This window comes from Diabrotica undecimpunctata, chromosome 10 (genome assembly GCF_040954645.1).
Source record: "Diabrotica undecimpunctata isolate CICGRU chromosome 10, icDiaUnde3, whole genome shotgun sequence".
Lineage (NCBI taxonomy): Eukaryota > Metazoa > Arthropoda > Insecta > Coleoptera > Chrysomelidae > Diabrotica > Diabrotica undecimpunctata.
The window spans coordinates 80,184,385-80,200,229 of record NC_092812.1 but is presented as its reverse complement, the minus strand read 5'-3'; the positions used below and the strand labels follow the sequence as shown (position 1 = coordinate 80,200,229).

The window sequence follows — 15,845 nt, the reverse complement described above, 5'->3', positions numbered from 1 at the left end:
ATTCTTCGGAAAGACTTGGTACGAAATACTCTTAACAACCTCTGGACATGTATCCCCTTGATTTTCTTTTGACTATCTTCAAAGGTGTCGTTAATTCTAGGGTAGGGCTTACAATATTAATTGCCTTGTCTATATCCTCTCTGAAATTATTTCACTTTGATTTTTTTAAGTTTAGTTGTTCTTGTTGGTGCGTATACCTGTATTTATATGACTTTATGTTGATTCTTTGAGATTGGTTCATAGACTTTTTTAATGCGGCTGTCCTGAATATTGGAGCTTACGAAGCAGTTGTCTGGGTTTAGATTTTGCTAGTCAATGATCAGAGAAATTTTGTATCATTTAATATTGTTTATAGGTCGCTGACATTTGGAGGTTGGTAAACCATATGGATTTGATGTTTGGATTGACATATTGTGTTATGTAGTGAATTTGGTAAACAAAAATTTGATCTAGCAATGGGCACCCCTTGGAATTCATTATTAACAAATATATTTAGAAAATAGTTGTTATATAAATTATATATATTCTTATCCTTATTTAGAATCGTTTTCTGATGGAGATTAATATCATAAAATGACATAACTACATTCATACATTTGCACTATTTTTCCTGATGCTTTTAAGATATAATATTTATGTTATTTTTAGATATGGTGATATGGTGCCAGCAACTATAGCTGGAAAAATAGTCGGTGGCGTTTGTTCCCTCAGTGGTGTGTTGGTAATCGCCCTGCCCGTACCCGTCATTGTCTCAAACTTCAGTAGGATATATCATCAAAATCAAAGGGCTGATAAACGAAAAGCTCAAAGGGTAAGATAATTTTTATTTTTAAACATTAAATTATAGTTATTTTTACATCACTCAACAGTAATAAATAATAATTTAGTTTATAAGTCACAGTGATCAGGCCCTCATCAGTTATCTAACATAGAAACACATATTTCTTCATGGATGATTTTAAATCAGCCATTGTCAATTTATAGTTGATTTATGATCAACCATATCCAATAATACTTATAACTTTGTGAATTTATTTATTAAAAGATATGATTTAAGTTAATTTTTTTTTATTATTTTATTTCCAGAAAGCCCGTCTGGCCCGAATTCGCATTGCCAAAGCTTCGTCAGGAGCAGCATTTGTTAGTAAAAAGAAGGCCGCTGAGGCACGGATAGCAGCTCAAGAGTCTGGAATAGAATTAGATGATAATTATAGAGAAGAAGATATTTTCGAACTACAACATCATCATTTGCTGCGATGTTTGGAGAAGACCACCGACCGAGAGTTCGTAGAGCTTGAGGTAAGGATCATTTGGAAATAATCCATTATTGTTTTATTGTAACGTACTATAGAAAAAAACATTATTACTTAAAATTTGTAAATTTTTTTTTATTTCATATATTTTATGTTTTATAATTAATATATATATATATATATATATATATATATATATATATATATATATATATACATATGTATATATATAAATATATATATATATATATATATATATATATATATATATATATATATATAAATATATCTATGATAGACTATATTCTGTCGAATAGAGAGTTACAGCCCTCTCAAATCTTGGATGTAAGAGCACTAACATCAGCAGAAATAGGAAGCGATCATAAATTGGTATTGTGAAAAATCCAAATGAAAACACATATTTATATGTGATAACAAAACACCAGAATACAGCACAAAGATAAAAGTCGAAAGCTTACAGGATGACTCCACAAGATATCTATTCCAAAAAAGAATAACCAAAAAAAGCAGAAACACATATATCACAGAAAGTGATGGAGTCGAAGAAAGCTGGACAAAAATTAAGTCTAATATCTTAGCCTCGGCCAAGGAAGTTATTGGTGAAAGAAATATAAATAAAAATAAACCGTTTCCAAGACGAAGAACTCCTTGGTTTTGTACAAAATGAAGGAAACATGTAAAGAAAAGACATAAGCTTACCTGAAATACATGTCAACCAAAACACAAGAGGCATACCATAACTACAGGACAATTGGAAACGAAACACATGCACTTGTAAGAAAAATAAAAAAATGATCACTGGGAACGCGTTTCGAAAGAAATGGAACATGATTTTTACGGTCTGCAAAAGGAAATATGGCGCTTTATAAGAGGGGAAAGAACGGAGGCAAAGGAACTAATAGATCCAAAACACATAGAAAAGGATACGTGGATTGACTACCTAAAAAAGCTCTATGCAGAGGAAGAACAAACGACGCTAGAACCGGAAACAACAGAAATTACCACAAATGAATAACTAAATATAAATGTACAGGAAGTTCGGAAAATACTTGAAAACCTGAAGAACACAAAAGCAGCAGGTAAAGACGGGATACCAAACGAATTACTGAAATATTGTGGAGTAGGAATGACAGAACAATTAACAACATTAATTAATAAAATTATAAAACACAAGGAAAAAAACCAGAAGAATGAAGAACGAGCGAACTAATTCTACTATTCAAAAAAGGAGATAAAAAACAGCCAGAAAACTTCAGAGGTATAAACTTGTTGAATACTACACTAAAACTTACAACTAAAATTTTACAAGTGCTAATATATCAGAGGATAACTTTAGCAGATGAACATCAGGGTTTTCATATTAACATATTCTTTATAAAGTAAATTACTGAGAAATCACTAGAGTATAATAGACCAGCATTTCTGTGTCTGATTGACCTAAAGAAAGCGTTTGACAGAGTAAGACTCAAAGATGTAATCTATCTTCTGTATAATAGAAAAGTTTCCCTAAATATTATAAAAACTATCAAAAACATCTACCAAAACAACAAAATGGAAGTCAGAATAGATGGACAACTTACAGAACGTATAGAAATACAGAAGAGGTTACAGAATGAAACAAAGAAATAAAAATACTCTGTTACGCAGATGACGCAATATTGATAGCCCAAGATAAAGATAGTCTGCAAAGACTGATCCACAGATTTAACATAAGAGCAAAAGAATTTAATATAAAAATCTCATCTCAGAAAACTAAAGCAATAGTAGTCAGCAAAGAACTAACCAGATGTAAAATAGAAATTGATGGCATTAGTATTGAACAAGTAATGGAAACAAAATACCTGTAAATTACACTGTCTAGCTATGGAGACCTAGACAAAGAAGTGAGAGATCAAGTACAAAAAGCAAATAGACTAGCAGGACACTGTATAGTGAAATAGACACATTAACACTGAGATGAAGTCAAGAATTTATAAAGCCAGTGTAAGACATAATGACATATGCCTCAGAAACAAGACCCGACACAGCCACAACGCAAAGGCTACTGGAAACGGCAGAGATGAGAGTACTGAGAAGAATTACAGGAAATACGTTGAGAAATCGAAAGAGAAGTGAAGACATTAGAAGAAAATATAACGTACAGTGTATAAATAAATGGACACAAAATAGAAAAAAAGAATGGAATAACCACATGAAATGGAATAACCACAAGCAGAATGGAGGAAACCCGTATCGTCAAAATAGCAAGAGATAAGTCACCAATCGGCAGAAGAAGTATCGAATGACCACGCAAAAGATGAAGTGACAATCTTCCACAGAGGTATTAATAAGCCAATGAACATGCAGAATTGCTTATAAAGAGGAAGGAGAAGAAGAAAAAAAAGATAATATATTGAAATGGTCTTTTATATTTGTTTTATTATTATTGCAGTTTAGATGCCTTTAATATTAATCATATCCTATATACATAATCTTCTATTACGATTTGGTTTTTTATTACTTCAGTATTACAATATGTGCCAACGATTAATGTATATAAATTATAATATATATTGAAGAGGTCTTTTATATAGCTGTTTTATTGTTAATGCAGTTTATATGTCTTTTACTATGAATCATCTTTTATTGTTATTTGGCTTTTGAGTATGCCATTGTCGTTATTAAATTGTAATATAGACTGGAGAGGTATTTCATATATCTGTTTTAATGTTAATGCACTAAAGCCTTTTTGTAGTATATATCATCTTCAATATACACGTTATTTTGATTTGGCTTATTTTATAAAATGTGTACATGTTTAAAGTCGACAATGATTATTTTCCAAAATAATGCTTGGGAATGATGGAGAAACTCCACGTGATGTTTGAGTCTTTATAAAATGGATAATCATCGTCTAAAGTAAACAAACTGGTTTATATATCTTTATGGTGGCCAGTGTGCACTGATGGTAGTAGGAAGCCGTTCAATTTCTTGTCTGGCTTTTACCTAAAATATTAGGGAACTAGCAGAAATTAAATTGCAAAACATAATATGGGTCTTTATAACATTTCAATAGTTAAAATGTTCGAGGTAAAAATTAAGAAATACTGTCCAAAACAAGTTAAAATAAAATATTGTGATACCTGTTTTTTGGGAATACAAAGTCCATTAAAATGATTATCGACTACATGATTAACATGTAAATGATTAATATGGACTAATTATATTAGTCCATGTTAATTTTTCATGCAAAGTTGCCGGATTTAAAAAGAAGTTATCTATCCGATAAGTTCCGGTGTAAAAATTAAAATTTTACTTAGTACTTTTGATTACCACTGATAGAAATTAATTATAGATTATAGTAAGCATGACAACTGCTTTTCTGAGTAGATGTTTTAGGATTCTCCCATCGATTAAATCGTATCCTGGGGCTTTGTGCGAGTTTGTACTCATTATTATTCTGCGAACTTCGAATGGGGAGATAGCTTTTATTGAAGATGATAGTTGGCAGAGTGCATCTAGATATTCGCTAACTACATTATCATTTATGTTTTGACCTAAATTTTGAGTAAATATATTTTGTAAATATTTTGCAGATACATTAGCTTTTTCATTGTCAGTCTTCACCCTAGTTTCTATCAGGTTTTCTAATTGAAGGAATTGGTAGTGTCGGTTTCTTGAATTTTTCAGTTGCTCTCCATATAGAGTGGTCATCTGAAGAGAGATGTTCATATAGAAAAAAAGGCGTAATTACGAGCTTGATTTAGCTCTGACGTTAGCTGGTGTGTTAGTCTATTTAGCTGTGTCTTATCAAGTGAATTTCGGGGCCTTTGCCATTTTGCACGCGCTTTCGTTTTTTTCGATTTTTGATGCTTAATTATTGCAAAAATAGCTTCAATCGTCGATTTTTAACTACTACTACTAAGGATTTCCACAGTTTTCACTGTCTTCCTTCACTCAACCCTTTTTTCTCCAATTTTTCCTGTCATTCCAGTCTCCATCTCGCAGGGTTCTTTTCTCCATAGCCTCGTCGATTTCATCTCTGAATGACCTTCGGGGTCTTCCTCTCTTTCTTCTTTCAATCGGGCTCCATTCTGTGATTTTATTTATCCAGCGTCCTCTGTCCGCTCTTCTGACGTGGCCGTACCAGGATAGTCTCTTCTCCTCTATATAGTCGATTATGTCTGATTGCACTCCCATTCTCCGCTTAATCTCTGCGTTTTCAATTCTGTCTCTTTTTGTAAGTCTACAGCTTCTCCTCAGGAACTCCATTTCTACTGCTCTTATTCTACCTCTATTTCTCTTGTTTATTGTCCAGTTTTCGGACCCATATGTCAGGATACTTCTTGTCAGGGTATTATATATTCTCTTTTTTGTCTTTATCGTAATGTTCTTATCCCACAACACTGAGTTTAGTTGTCTTATACAGTTTCTTGTTTGTCTAAATCTGTTGTTTATATCTTCTTCTGTTGTTTCCTGGTTCGATATTATGGTTCCTAAATACTTGAATTTATCTGTTCCATTTATTTGTCTTCCCTCGTCTATCTCTAGGTTTCTCATATCCTTGTTTTCTGTTGTTAGGTATTCGGTTTTCTCTAAGTTTATTTCCATTCCGTTGTTTTTATATTCTTCTTCTAGTTTTCTGAGCATAAAGCTGAGATCTTCTTCATCTTGTGCGATGACTACTTGATCGTCGGCAAAGGTGTATAGGTATTCGTCTCTTACTGGTATGCCCATTCCTTCGCACTTTCTCCTCCATGGTTTGAGTGTCTTTTCCAAGAATATTTTAAACAGAGTAGGGGACGTAGCACAGCCTTGTAGAAGTCCTTTTGTCGTCTTAAATGGATTGTAGGCTTTATTTCCACATTTAATAGCTACTTTGTTTTCTTTGTATAGTGCTTTAACTGCTTTTATTAGTGTTTGTCGGATTCCGAGATCATTCATTGCTTCCCATAATTTGATTCTAGGTATTCAGTCATATGCTTTCTTTAGATCAACAAAGGCCAGATGGACTGGTCTACCTTTTGCCATTTTCTTCTCTATCAGTTGTTCTAATGTGTACGTATGATCTAGGCATAATTTTCCTACTGTGAACCCTGCTTGGTCTTCTCCAATTTTTCCTATTATTTCAGTTTCTAGTTTTTCTTTAATAATTTTCCCGTAAAGTGTACCTACCGACGATATTATACTAATTCCTCTATAGTTTTCACATTTTTTCCTGTTTCCTTTCTTATGTATGGATGTGATGTATGCTTGTGTCCATTCCGCAGGTATTTCTTCTCCATTTAGTCCTCTTTCGAAATTCTATGTAGCATGCGGAATAACTTTTCCGTTCCGTTTTTAATTAGTTCGTTTGGTATTCCTCCGGGTCCTTTGGCTTTTTTGTTCTTCAGTAAGTATTAATAACTTTTCTAAAAATGCACAAAAAACTTTAATTTCTCGAGATAATAGGGACAATGTCACATATATTTAGCTATAAAAATTTCAAGAAGTTTCATTTAATAGTTACTGCAAAATTTAAATTGTTATCTCAGAAACTTTTATCTAGAACGTTCTTATGCGTAAACTATTAGGTTTACATACATTCTAAAAGGATCAAATTAAAGAGAAAGGCTTACATTTTTTAAATTAAATCATTTAATGCACAAAAAATTATTGTTAAAGATTGTAAAATAGGTTTACAAAAGTACTGTGATTTTAAGCTTATAAACATTTAAAAATAACTCAGTCGCATCAACATTTACACAAATTTAGAAAAAAATGCAATGCCCTAAGACGATTAGAATCTGAGTCTGAGGCTTAGTTATTATCTTTTTTTTTTTATTTCTCAATTTTACTATTTCAAAAACTGAATTCATAAATTCAAAATAAAAGTCGCAATGTCTTTAGTTTTAATCAACGAAAATTGATGTTTTTTTAATTTTTGGTACCTCGTTGCATAGATTATAAAAATACAATTAGTTAATTTGTAAATTATTTATTTAACCGAGAAATTTGTTTAAACAATTTAGAATAAATATTTATTTCGAAAAATTTTACTTTTTTCTTATTATTAGTAGTAGAAAAGGTTATAAAAAGATAGGTAGTGTCACCAAGTGCCTCAGTCTATCGACCAATGAGCACGTTTGATGCGCATCGTCCCGCCTTGACCACATCTCTCATTATTCACTTGGCTTAAAAACTATGTATAAATATTAGTGCTATTTTAAGCCAACGAGGCTACCACCTCTAGTCTTGATTATCGTAACGGTGGTGCTTTCTGGTCAAAATTCAAAAACCTAACTAAACAGAGAACCAGCAACCCCTCTCACCTTGTGGTGAATAATCAAATCATTAATTCCGATCAACAGAAGGCCGTTGTCTTCAAAAACCATCTACAAAATATACTTATCACCCCCAATAACTACAGATTTGACGACGCCTTAAAAAAGGGCAAACCCAAGACCTATCTAAATTCTTACAGGCCAATCTCTCTACTAAATGTCTTGTCTAAAGTCTTCAAGCGGATCCTTAAGGAAAGACTCGTGGACTTTACCACAGAACACAACATCATCCCTAAGTTCAATTCGGCTTTAGAAAGGGTCATTCCCAACAACGGCGTTGACAGAAATCGTCACACATATTTCACGTCTAAACGCCCACAAACTATTATTAGGCATTTTTCTCGATATTCAAAAAGCCTTTAATCAAGTCTGGCATGCTGGAATGGTAAAGAAACTACTGAATATCGGCTTGCCGTTTCCATTCGTTAGACATCATAAGCATGTTTCTGCCTTATTTACTCCTACAGCATGAGTATCACAAGGTTCCGTGTTGACACCAATAGTATACACACTATACACTTTCCAAATCCACGTAACACAACCACATTTACTTTATTTAACGCAGACGACACAAAATCCCGAGATGCAGATGTCCTCTGTAGGTTTGCTAAAAATAACATTGACCAGATCGACAGATGGTGCGGGCGATGGAGAGTAACACCTAACCCAAATAAAACACAAGATAGAAGGAGAAGGGTTGCTCTACTCAACGCTCTATGTGGTAGATTTGGACGGACACATTCACGTACACTCATACACACATACAAAATATACATCAGGCCCGTGATTGAACATAGAGCTAATATATATGCCATGTTCAGTCGCGACCTTATACAACAACTGCAGAGATTGGAAAGAAGAATCCTGTGTAAATTAAACTAAACGACACGACTACCCTTCTGCCCTCATACATTAACTATCGAACATCCAGCCCATAAATGAGAAGCTCTTCTCTCTGAGCAGGAGTTATAAGATTAAAACCATTAGAGGCCAAAATTTCAGAGCCCAAAACATCATCAAAACTACCTGTTCATCCTTTGGCAATGTATTCATCAGAGATCCCAAAAGAAAACTCCCCTTCCTTTCTACTAATTGCTGACATTAGCCAGCAACAAACTTCCTGATGAATACGTGGACATCCTGGAGGCAACTCCACTTTAATAACGTAATTAATTATTTGCTACGGACAGGGAGGGACCGGTTTTCTGTGGGTTCCCAATGCCATTGCACAATTATACCTATCTCTAGGGAGGTAACAGCCACAGCTTCCCTCACCGCGTCTCATTACATTCTATATCTCATTATACATGTATACTCAGTCATCAATATCACTAATTAATTGATATACTAAAAATTTTTTAAAAGAACCATTTTAGCTTAAACCCTTTCTTGTTTGACCATCCTGGACATCTACCTCCTCAACAGGAATAACATCCACCGATGCAAACCACCAGTGAGACATAACACAGCGATCCAGAACCGACACCCAACAAAACAAACAATGTCCTGAAGAGGTGAAGACACCTAAAATAGGATAAACAGAAACACACCAAAGAAAAATAAACCAATCAGAAACAGAACAACGCGACAATGAAGTGAGTGAAGCCAAGGGACAGTCCTTCAGGGCCCCTCCTACAATATCGAGCACTCTAGGGGGCCTCCTGTCGGGACTCTACCCCATTTTACCACCTGTAGACTTTGTGGCTGTTTTGTTCTGCTTTAGTGTTTTTTTATTTTTATCAAATAAGAAATTAAGCAGTCTTTAGCCAAGGCTAGCTAATTATAGATCGATAGTCCTAACCTAAATATGGATAAAAGCAAGGGATACTTCATATGCTACACACGAAGCCCCTTTGCAGAGTGTACGGGGAAAGAGACAATATTAGAATTCCTTCTCCCCCGAGACGACAGTAGTTTAAATATTTATGTATTATACTTATAAATAATATCTTTTAACAATAAATTTTACAAAAATTATTTTTTATTTGAAAATCAATTCGATATTTGTTAATTTTTCTTGAATTATGCTTATAATTTTTGTAACTACATTTTCTCAAAAACAGTGCAAATATATTTTACCCAAATTAATTGTTATAAGCTTTGTATAACTAAAAATTAAAATAATGGAATTAATCTGTATATATAATTAAAATATTACAATTTACATTGTTAACTTTAGTATTCTTATTTATAATTGTATAAAGTTTATAACAATTAATTTGTTTAAAATATATTTGTAATGTTTTTCAGCCAAGAAACTGTAATTTTTATTTGAAAATCAAATCTACACTTGTTAATTTTTATTGAATTATGCTTATTATTTTACAATTACAGTTTCTTGGCTGAAAAACATTACAAATATATTTTAAACAAATTAATTGTTATAAACTTTATACAATTATAAATAAGAATACTAAAGTTAACAATGTAAATTGTAATATTTTAATTATATATACAGATTAATTCCATTATTTTAATTTTTAGTTATACAAAGCTTATAACAATTAATTTGGGTAAAATATATTTGCACTGTTTTTGAGAAAATCTAGTTACAAAAATTATAAGCCTAATTCAAGAAAAATTAACAAATATCGAATTGATTTTCAAATAAAAAATAATTTTTGTAAAATTTATTGTTAGTAACTATAATACATAATGTTTTAAGTTGCTTATTATTTCATACCCTTTTCTACGGAGAAAAGTAAAATGTTGTCAAATAAATATTTATTTTATATTGTTTAAACTAATTACTTGGTTAAATAAACAATTCACAAATTTTCGTTTATTACAACCGGATATATTGCGACTTTTATAGAGTTGAATTTATGAATTCAAAATCGTAAAATTGCTTTGCTTTTAAACCCTTTATCTTTGGCGAATCATATACGGCTCATTTTTAAAGGAATCGTTTTAATTTTTTTTTTATAAACTTGAACTTCTGTTTCCAATGGTTCTTTTTAAAGTGCTCATTGCTTATAAACAAAGCCCCGGTAAATTTGTGAAAAAAAGCGTTAACCCGGGTTTTAGGGGTGGTAGGAGATTATGTTTTTTTTTGGCATTCGTGTAAAAATGCCAATATAACGAATACGAAAAAAATAACTTCCTATATGTTATTGCGTTTATTATTTTAATAGTTTATAAGCTTAATATCACAGTACTTATGCAAACCTATTTTACGATATTGCACAAACTTTTTAATCATTAAATAACTTAATTTGATAAAATCATCCTTTTTCTTCAATCTGGTGCTTTCAGAATTTATGTAGACCCAATAGTTTACGCATAATAACGTTGTAGATAAAAGCATTTTGGAATAAACAATTGCAATTTTGCATTAACTATTAAGTGAAACTTCTTGAAATTTTTAAAACTGAATATTTGTGACATGTTTCTTATTTCCGAGCAAAATAAATTTATTTTGTGCATTCTTAGAAAAGTTATTAATAAATTTTAAAAAATCAACTTTTGAAGTTATTTTTGCAATAATTAAGAAACAAATTAACAAAAATAACTTTACAAACCCTCATTTTAAAGGATTTTCTGTGCTTGTTCGGTAAAATTGTGTCACTTTTTTATATAGTTGACCGATCTTCACCTTTAGTGGTCACCTTTAAAATAAAATAGCAATCTTACATTGTTTATATTTTGTTTATAAGTAAAAAAATGACGTTTAATCTTTTCAATATTTTATCTATTACATATTGCTATCACCAACTTTATCAAAAGCAGTTGTTGGATACCAGTATCAACGAATGACACGGGAAAATTCTTAGATTTCTTACCTAAAGCAGCGTTTTGTTTTACAGCCGTTAGCTTTTGTACTGCTAATTCCAGCTCATCGGATTGTTTTATTCGGTAATCTAAGGTTATATTTTGGTTAATGATTTTAACAAAAGATGATTTGAAAAAGGTTATCTATGTGTTAGTTATAAATATTTAAACAATTAAATTGTTAGTAACAAATTCCTGTCCAAAATTTCGGATTAACATGTTGAAGATTCGGATTTAGTTTGTCAAAATACATAAAAATAGTTGTAAAATCTCATGGACCTCAATCGGCCCTTTGTCCCTAGACGCCAAGCCACAGCGAAGCTTGGCCTCGTCAGCAAATAAGTATATACATATATATATATATATATATATATATATATATATATATATATATATATATATATATATATATATATATATATATATATATATATATTATTACATATATATATATATATATATATATATATATATATACATAATATATATTTAAATTTTTGTTCCTACTGAAGACAAAAATATGTAAAGAAGTGTAAATTGCTATAAATCTTCAAATGATATAAATAAAACTTTTGTTTTGGCTGACCTGTTTTACATTTTGCTATCTGAATTTGCGTTTAGAGTCATAAAACCGGGATATAAAATTAAACTTACTTTACCAGTTTATGCTTTTGCAACTCGACATCAGAGATGAGCCACTTTTATTCGTTTTTAAAATATGCTGTGCTTTTATTTGTTTTACATGTACATGTATTTTTTTGCAGCAGGGCCATTAAGTCGAGAATAAATAAAGTGAAAAACAACTTTACTGCTTTGAAATGATAACAATAAGATTGCTGGGGATACATTTTAAATAGTGTACCTACACGTTAGGAGTGATAACGAATTTGACTTATATCGGATTTATAGTAAATATTTTCGATACAATCGGTCATTTTCAAGTACACGTTATATCCTATTATAACACCAATAAGCATATGAATAATATATTGTCCAAAGGATTTTTTCCTCTCAGGATATGACCCAGGTATCCAATTTCTTGTACCTTGATCAAGTTAAACTCTCTCTCAGTATTAGTCCTTCTTAAGACGTTTCTCACCCTATCTTTGGCTAATTGGCTTAGTTCCAGTGCCATAAAACAAAACACACACACACACACACACACACCCTATCTGTCCATAAACTGCTGAACATTCTTCGCAAAAGAATATTCTTCGAATATTTCGAAAGTCTCCAACTTATTAATGGAACTATTTTTAATTTCCATGCCTCCATGCAGTTTAATAATATGGATCATACATAGCATTACACCATCCTGAAGCGGAGATTGAAGGAAAGATTGCAGTTACATAGTAGCAGATGAAAATTTAATAAAAGCTCATCTTTTTTGTTCGACACGGCATTTTATTTCTTGTTGAGAACTCCATTGGTCATTTATCATCATTCCCAAGTATTTGATGTTTTCACTTGCATGATTGGAGCATTATCTACTTGCAGTTGTACTCTTAAAAGTGCGTTTTTTTCTTATTGTCATGCATTTAGTTTTTCCTGCATTTATCTTATAATATAAGTTATATGTTTTTCCTACGGTATTTATTTTATTTAGCATCAACTGCATATTTCCTTTATATGTGATTATCGCGGTGTAGTCGGCGTAACGAATGTTATTTATTGGGTACCCGTTGAGCTTTATAGCACACTCAGAGCCTTCAAGTACCTCTGCAAAAACAATCTCCATATAGAGATTGAACAGCATAGGAGACAAAATAAACCTCTGCCGGACTTAAAATTTCGAATTCTCCTGTGTTCATTGATTTGTTCAGCCTCAGTCGTGCTTTTGGTTCAAATAGAGATTCTGGATAACTTATATCTTTCTCGTCAATGTTAGCGTTGTGTAGTATTTTATCATTGCATCGTGTTGTATGGTGTCAAACGCTTTTCCATAATCGAGTAATGCATTCATAATGCGTTTATAATTTCGTTGATTCAAGCAGAAAGCTACTTCACATGTACCGAGTCTACTCTTGAACCCAATAATTTAAGAAAATGGTTAATTAACTGATCAGTATGTGATTTTGCATTTTACCGCTTTTTACCGCAACATTGTTACATATGCCATCAGGTCTAGGGGCCTTGCTCAGTTTTGCTACTTTTATAGCGTACTCCATCTTGGCACAAATAATAAAGGACCGGATAAATTTTTCGGGGTCAGTTAATAGTTAACATATTTGGTCTATTATCCGTAAAGAGGGACAAACCATGGTCTGTCCATATTTCAGCTAGTTCTTCCTGAGTATGTCCGTAGTCTCCTTGATCATTCTTCAAGTGAGTCTTATGTTTTTCTTGTATACACTAGAAATTTCTTTAACCTTTTCATGTAGTTCAAAGTAGTGATTCCAATTCTTCACAACGTTCTTTCATCCAGCTTTTCTTTGCGGTTTTAATTCTTGCCTTTATCGTACATTAGATTTCCTTGTATTTCTGCGGCCATTTTTATTTTATCAAAGGTTTCCTCTATGCAATTCCTGTGTACATTTCTTCAGTTTTTGTTGATGTGCTTACTGTATGTAGATATAAGCTCTTTATCTCTCATTAATTATCTCGTGATTATGTAGTTTTTGTTAGATTATTTTTTAACCTTTGCCAATCAAAGCCTTACTTTCGCGGTTAGCGGGTTATGGTCAGACGAAATGTTCGCACCAGGGTGCGGCCACTTTTTTTATATAGTTACGGAATAATTTGTTTATCAAGATGTAATCAATTTGATTTCATATTTGACTTGGACGATCCCCTGGTGCTCGCATATATACAATCTTCTTGGTGGGAACTGATACCACGTATTGGATATGACGAAATAATGTTCTTCACAAAATTCGATTAGTAACTCCCCTTACTCATTTTTATTACCCAGACTGAAACTACCTACCGCCTCACCATATCTACCCTTACCGAGCATTAAAATCGCCCATTATGATGTTTATATTGCTTTTCTTTGTAACCTTAAATGCTTCATTTATGTTTTTGTAGAAATCTAAAACTTCAGTTTCAGGTTTATCAGCTGTGGGTGCGTAAACTTAGATTAATAGATGAACATTAATATGCTGACCTGCTAACTTCACTATTATTACTCTATTTGAAATGGGTATGTAATCTATAACAGACATCGCAATTCTATTATCAAGCACTATTGCAACTCCATTCCTCAGACAATTATCTGTGGCGTTGCTATCGGAATACTACAGTGTAAAGTGTCCTTTTTTCTGGTACGTTTTAAAAATATTTTTGTAAAAATGCACGTTTCATGGGATGTTTTAACTTAATTAACAGTATAGTCGCTGTCATCGAGGTTGCACTCTGGTCTTTTTTTAAGTCAGGTCAACTTGCCTTAGTCGCTATTTTGAGCCTTAATGTTTTTAATCAATCAGAATAGAAAATCCATGTGAAAATGTTCTTAAACATATTTTAACTTAAGCCACCATATTAAATACCTTAACCTTGATATTATGATGGTCTCTGAAGCTCATATGACAAATAAGAGCCATGTTAGTATGCCAGATTACTGCAATAAACAAATAAACAAATAAACTAAAAAACAATAAAGCACCAGGAACGGACGGAATTTCGGCAGAATTATTAGAGCATGGAGGATCCGAACTCTGGGAAAGAATCCATTACCTAATAACATTAATATGGATGAAGGAGCAAATGCCAGAGGAATGGACAGTTGGCCTCATACAGCCAATATATAAAAAAGGAGATAAGAGGGAATACCAGAATTATAGGCCAATTACATTGCTAAATGTAATATACAAAATTCTTTCTGGTATAATCTACAATAGATTATTATAATACTCCGAAAATATAATTGGTGATTATCAAAATGGATTCAGACCAAATAGAGCCACTACAGATAACATATTCATACTAAGAACGATACAAGAAAAAGCTTATGAATACGACATAGACCTATATAATATGTATATAGACTTTAAACAAGCTTTTGATAGTGTAAAAAGAGACAGAATGCTGGAAGACCTTTGTAATCTAGGTATACCTAAGAAATACATCAGCCTCATAAAAATGACGTTGCAGGGTTCAAAAGCCGCAGTCAGAGTAGATGGAGAACTGACTCCCCTGTTTAACATCAACATGGGAGTAAGACAGGGAGATGCCCTATCAACCATGCTATTCAACCTAGTTCTTGAGGCAGTCATCAGAAAAACCAATATAACCGGCCATATAATCACCAAATCAGTACAAATTACTGCATATGCAGACGATGTAGCCATCATTAGTAGGAATAAGCCACGACTAATGGAAGTGTTCAAACAAATTGATCCTGAAGCAAGAAAAAGAGGTCTCAAAATAAACGACGCAAAAACGAAGTATATGACAGTCAAAAGAATAACTGACAATGAAAATAATATCACAGTAGACAACTATACTATCGAAAGAGTGGATGCCTTTACATATCTCGGCACAGAAATCAATCAGAAGA

The 15,845-nt window shown here is 32.2% G+C and overlaps 1 protein-coding gene across 1 annotated transcript in view; it reads left to right on the top strand.

Annotated features, from left to right (window-relative positions):
- Shal (Potassium voltage-gated channel protein Shal) overlaps window positions 1–15,845 on the top strand; it is a 126,323-nt gene that overhangs the window by 94,067 nt on the left and 16,411 nt on the right. The window contains exons 2-3 of the mRNA XM_072546896.1: window positions 649–811; window positions 1,087–1,299. Coding sequence (XP_072402997.1) covers window positions 649–811; window positions 1,087–1,299 — 376 coding nt within the window. The remainder of the gene's footprint in view (window positions 1–648; window positions 812–1,086; window positions 1,300–15,845) is intronic.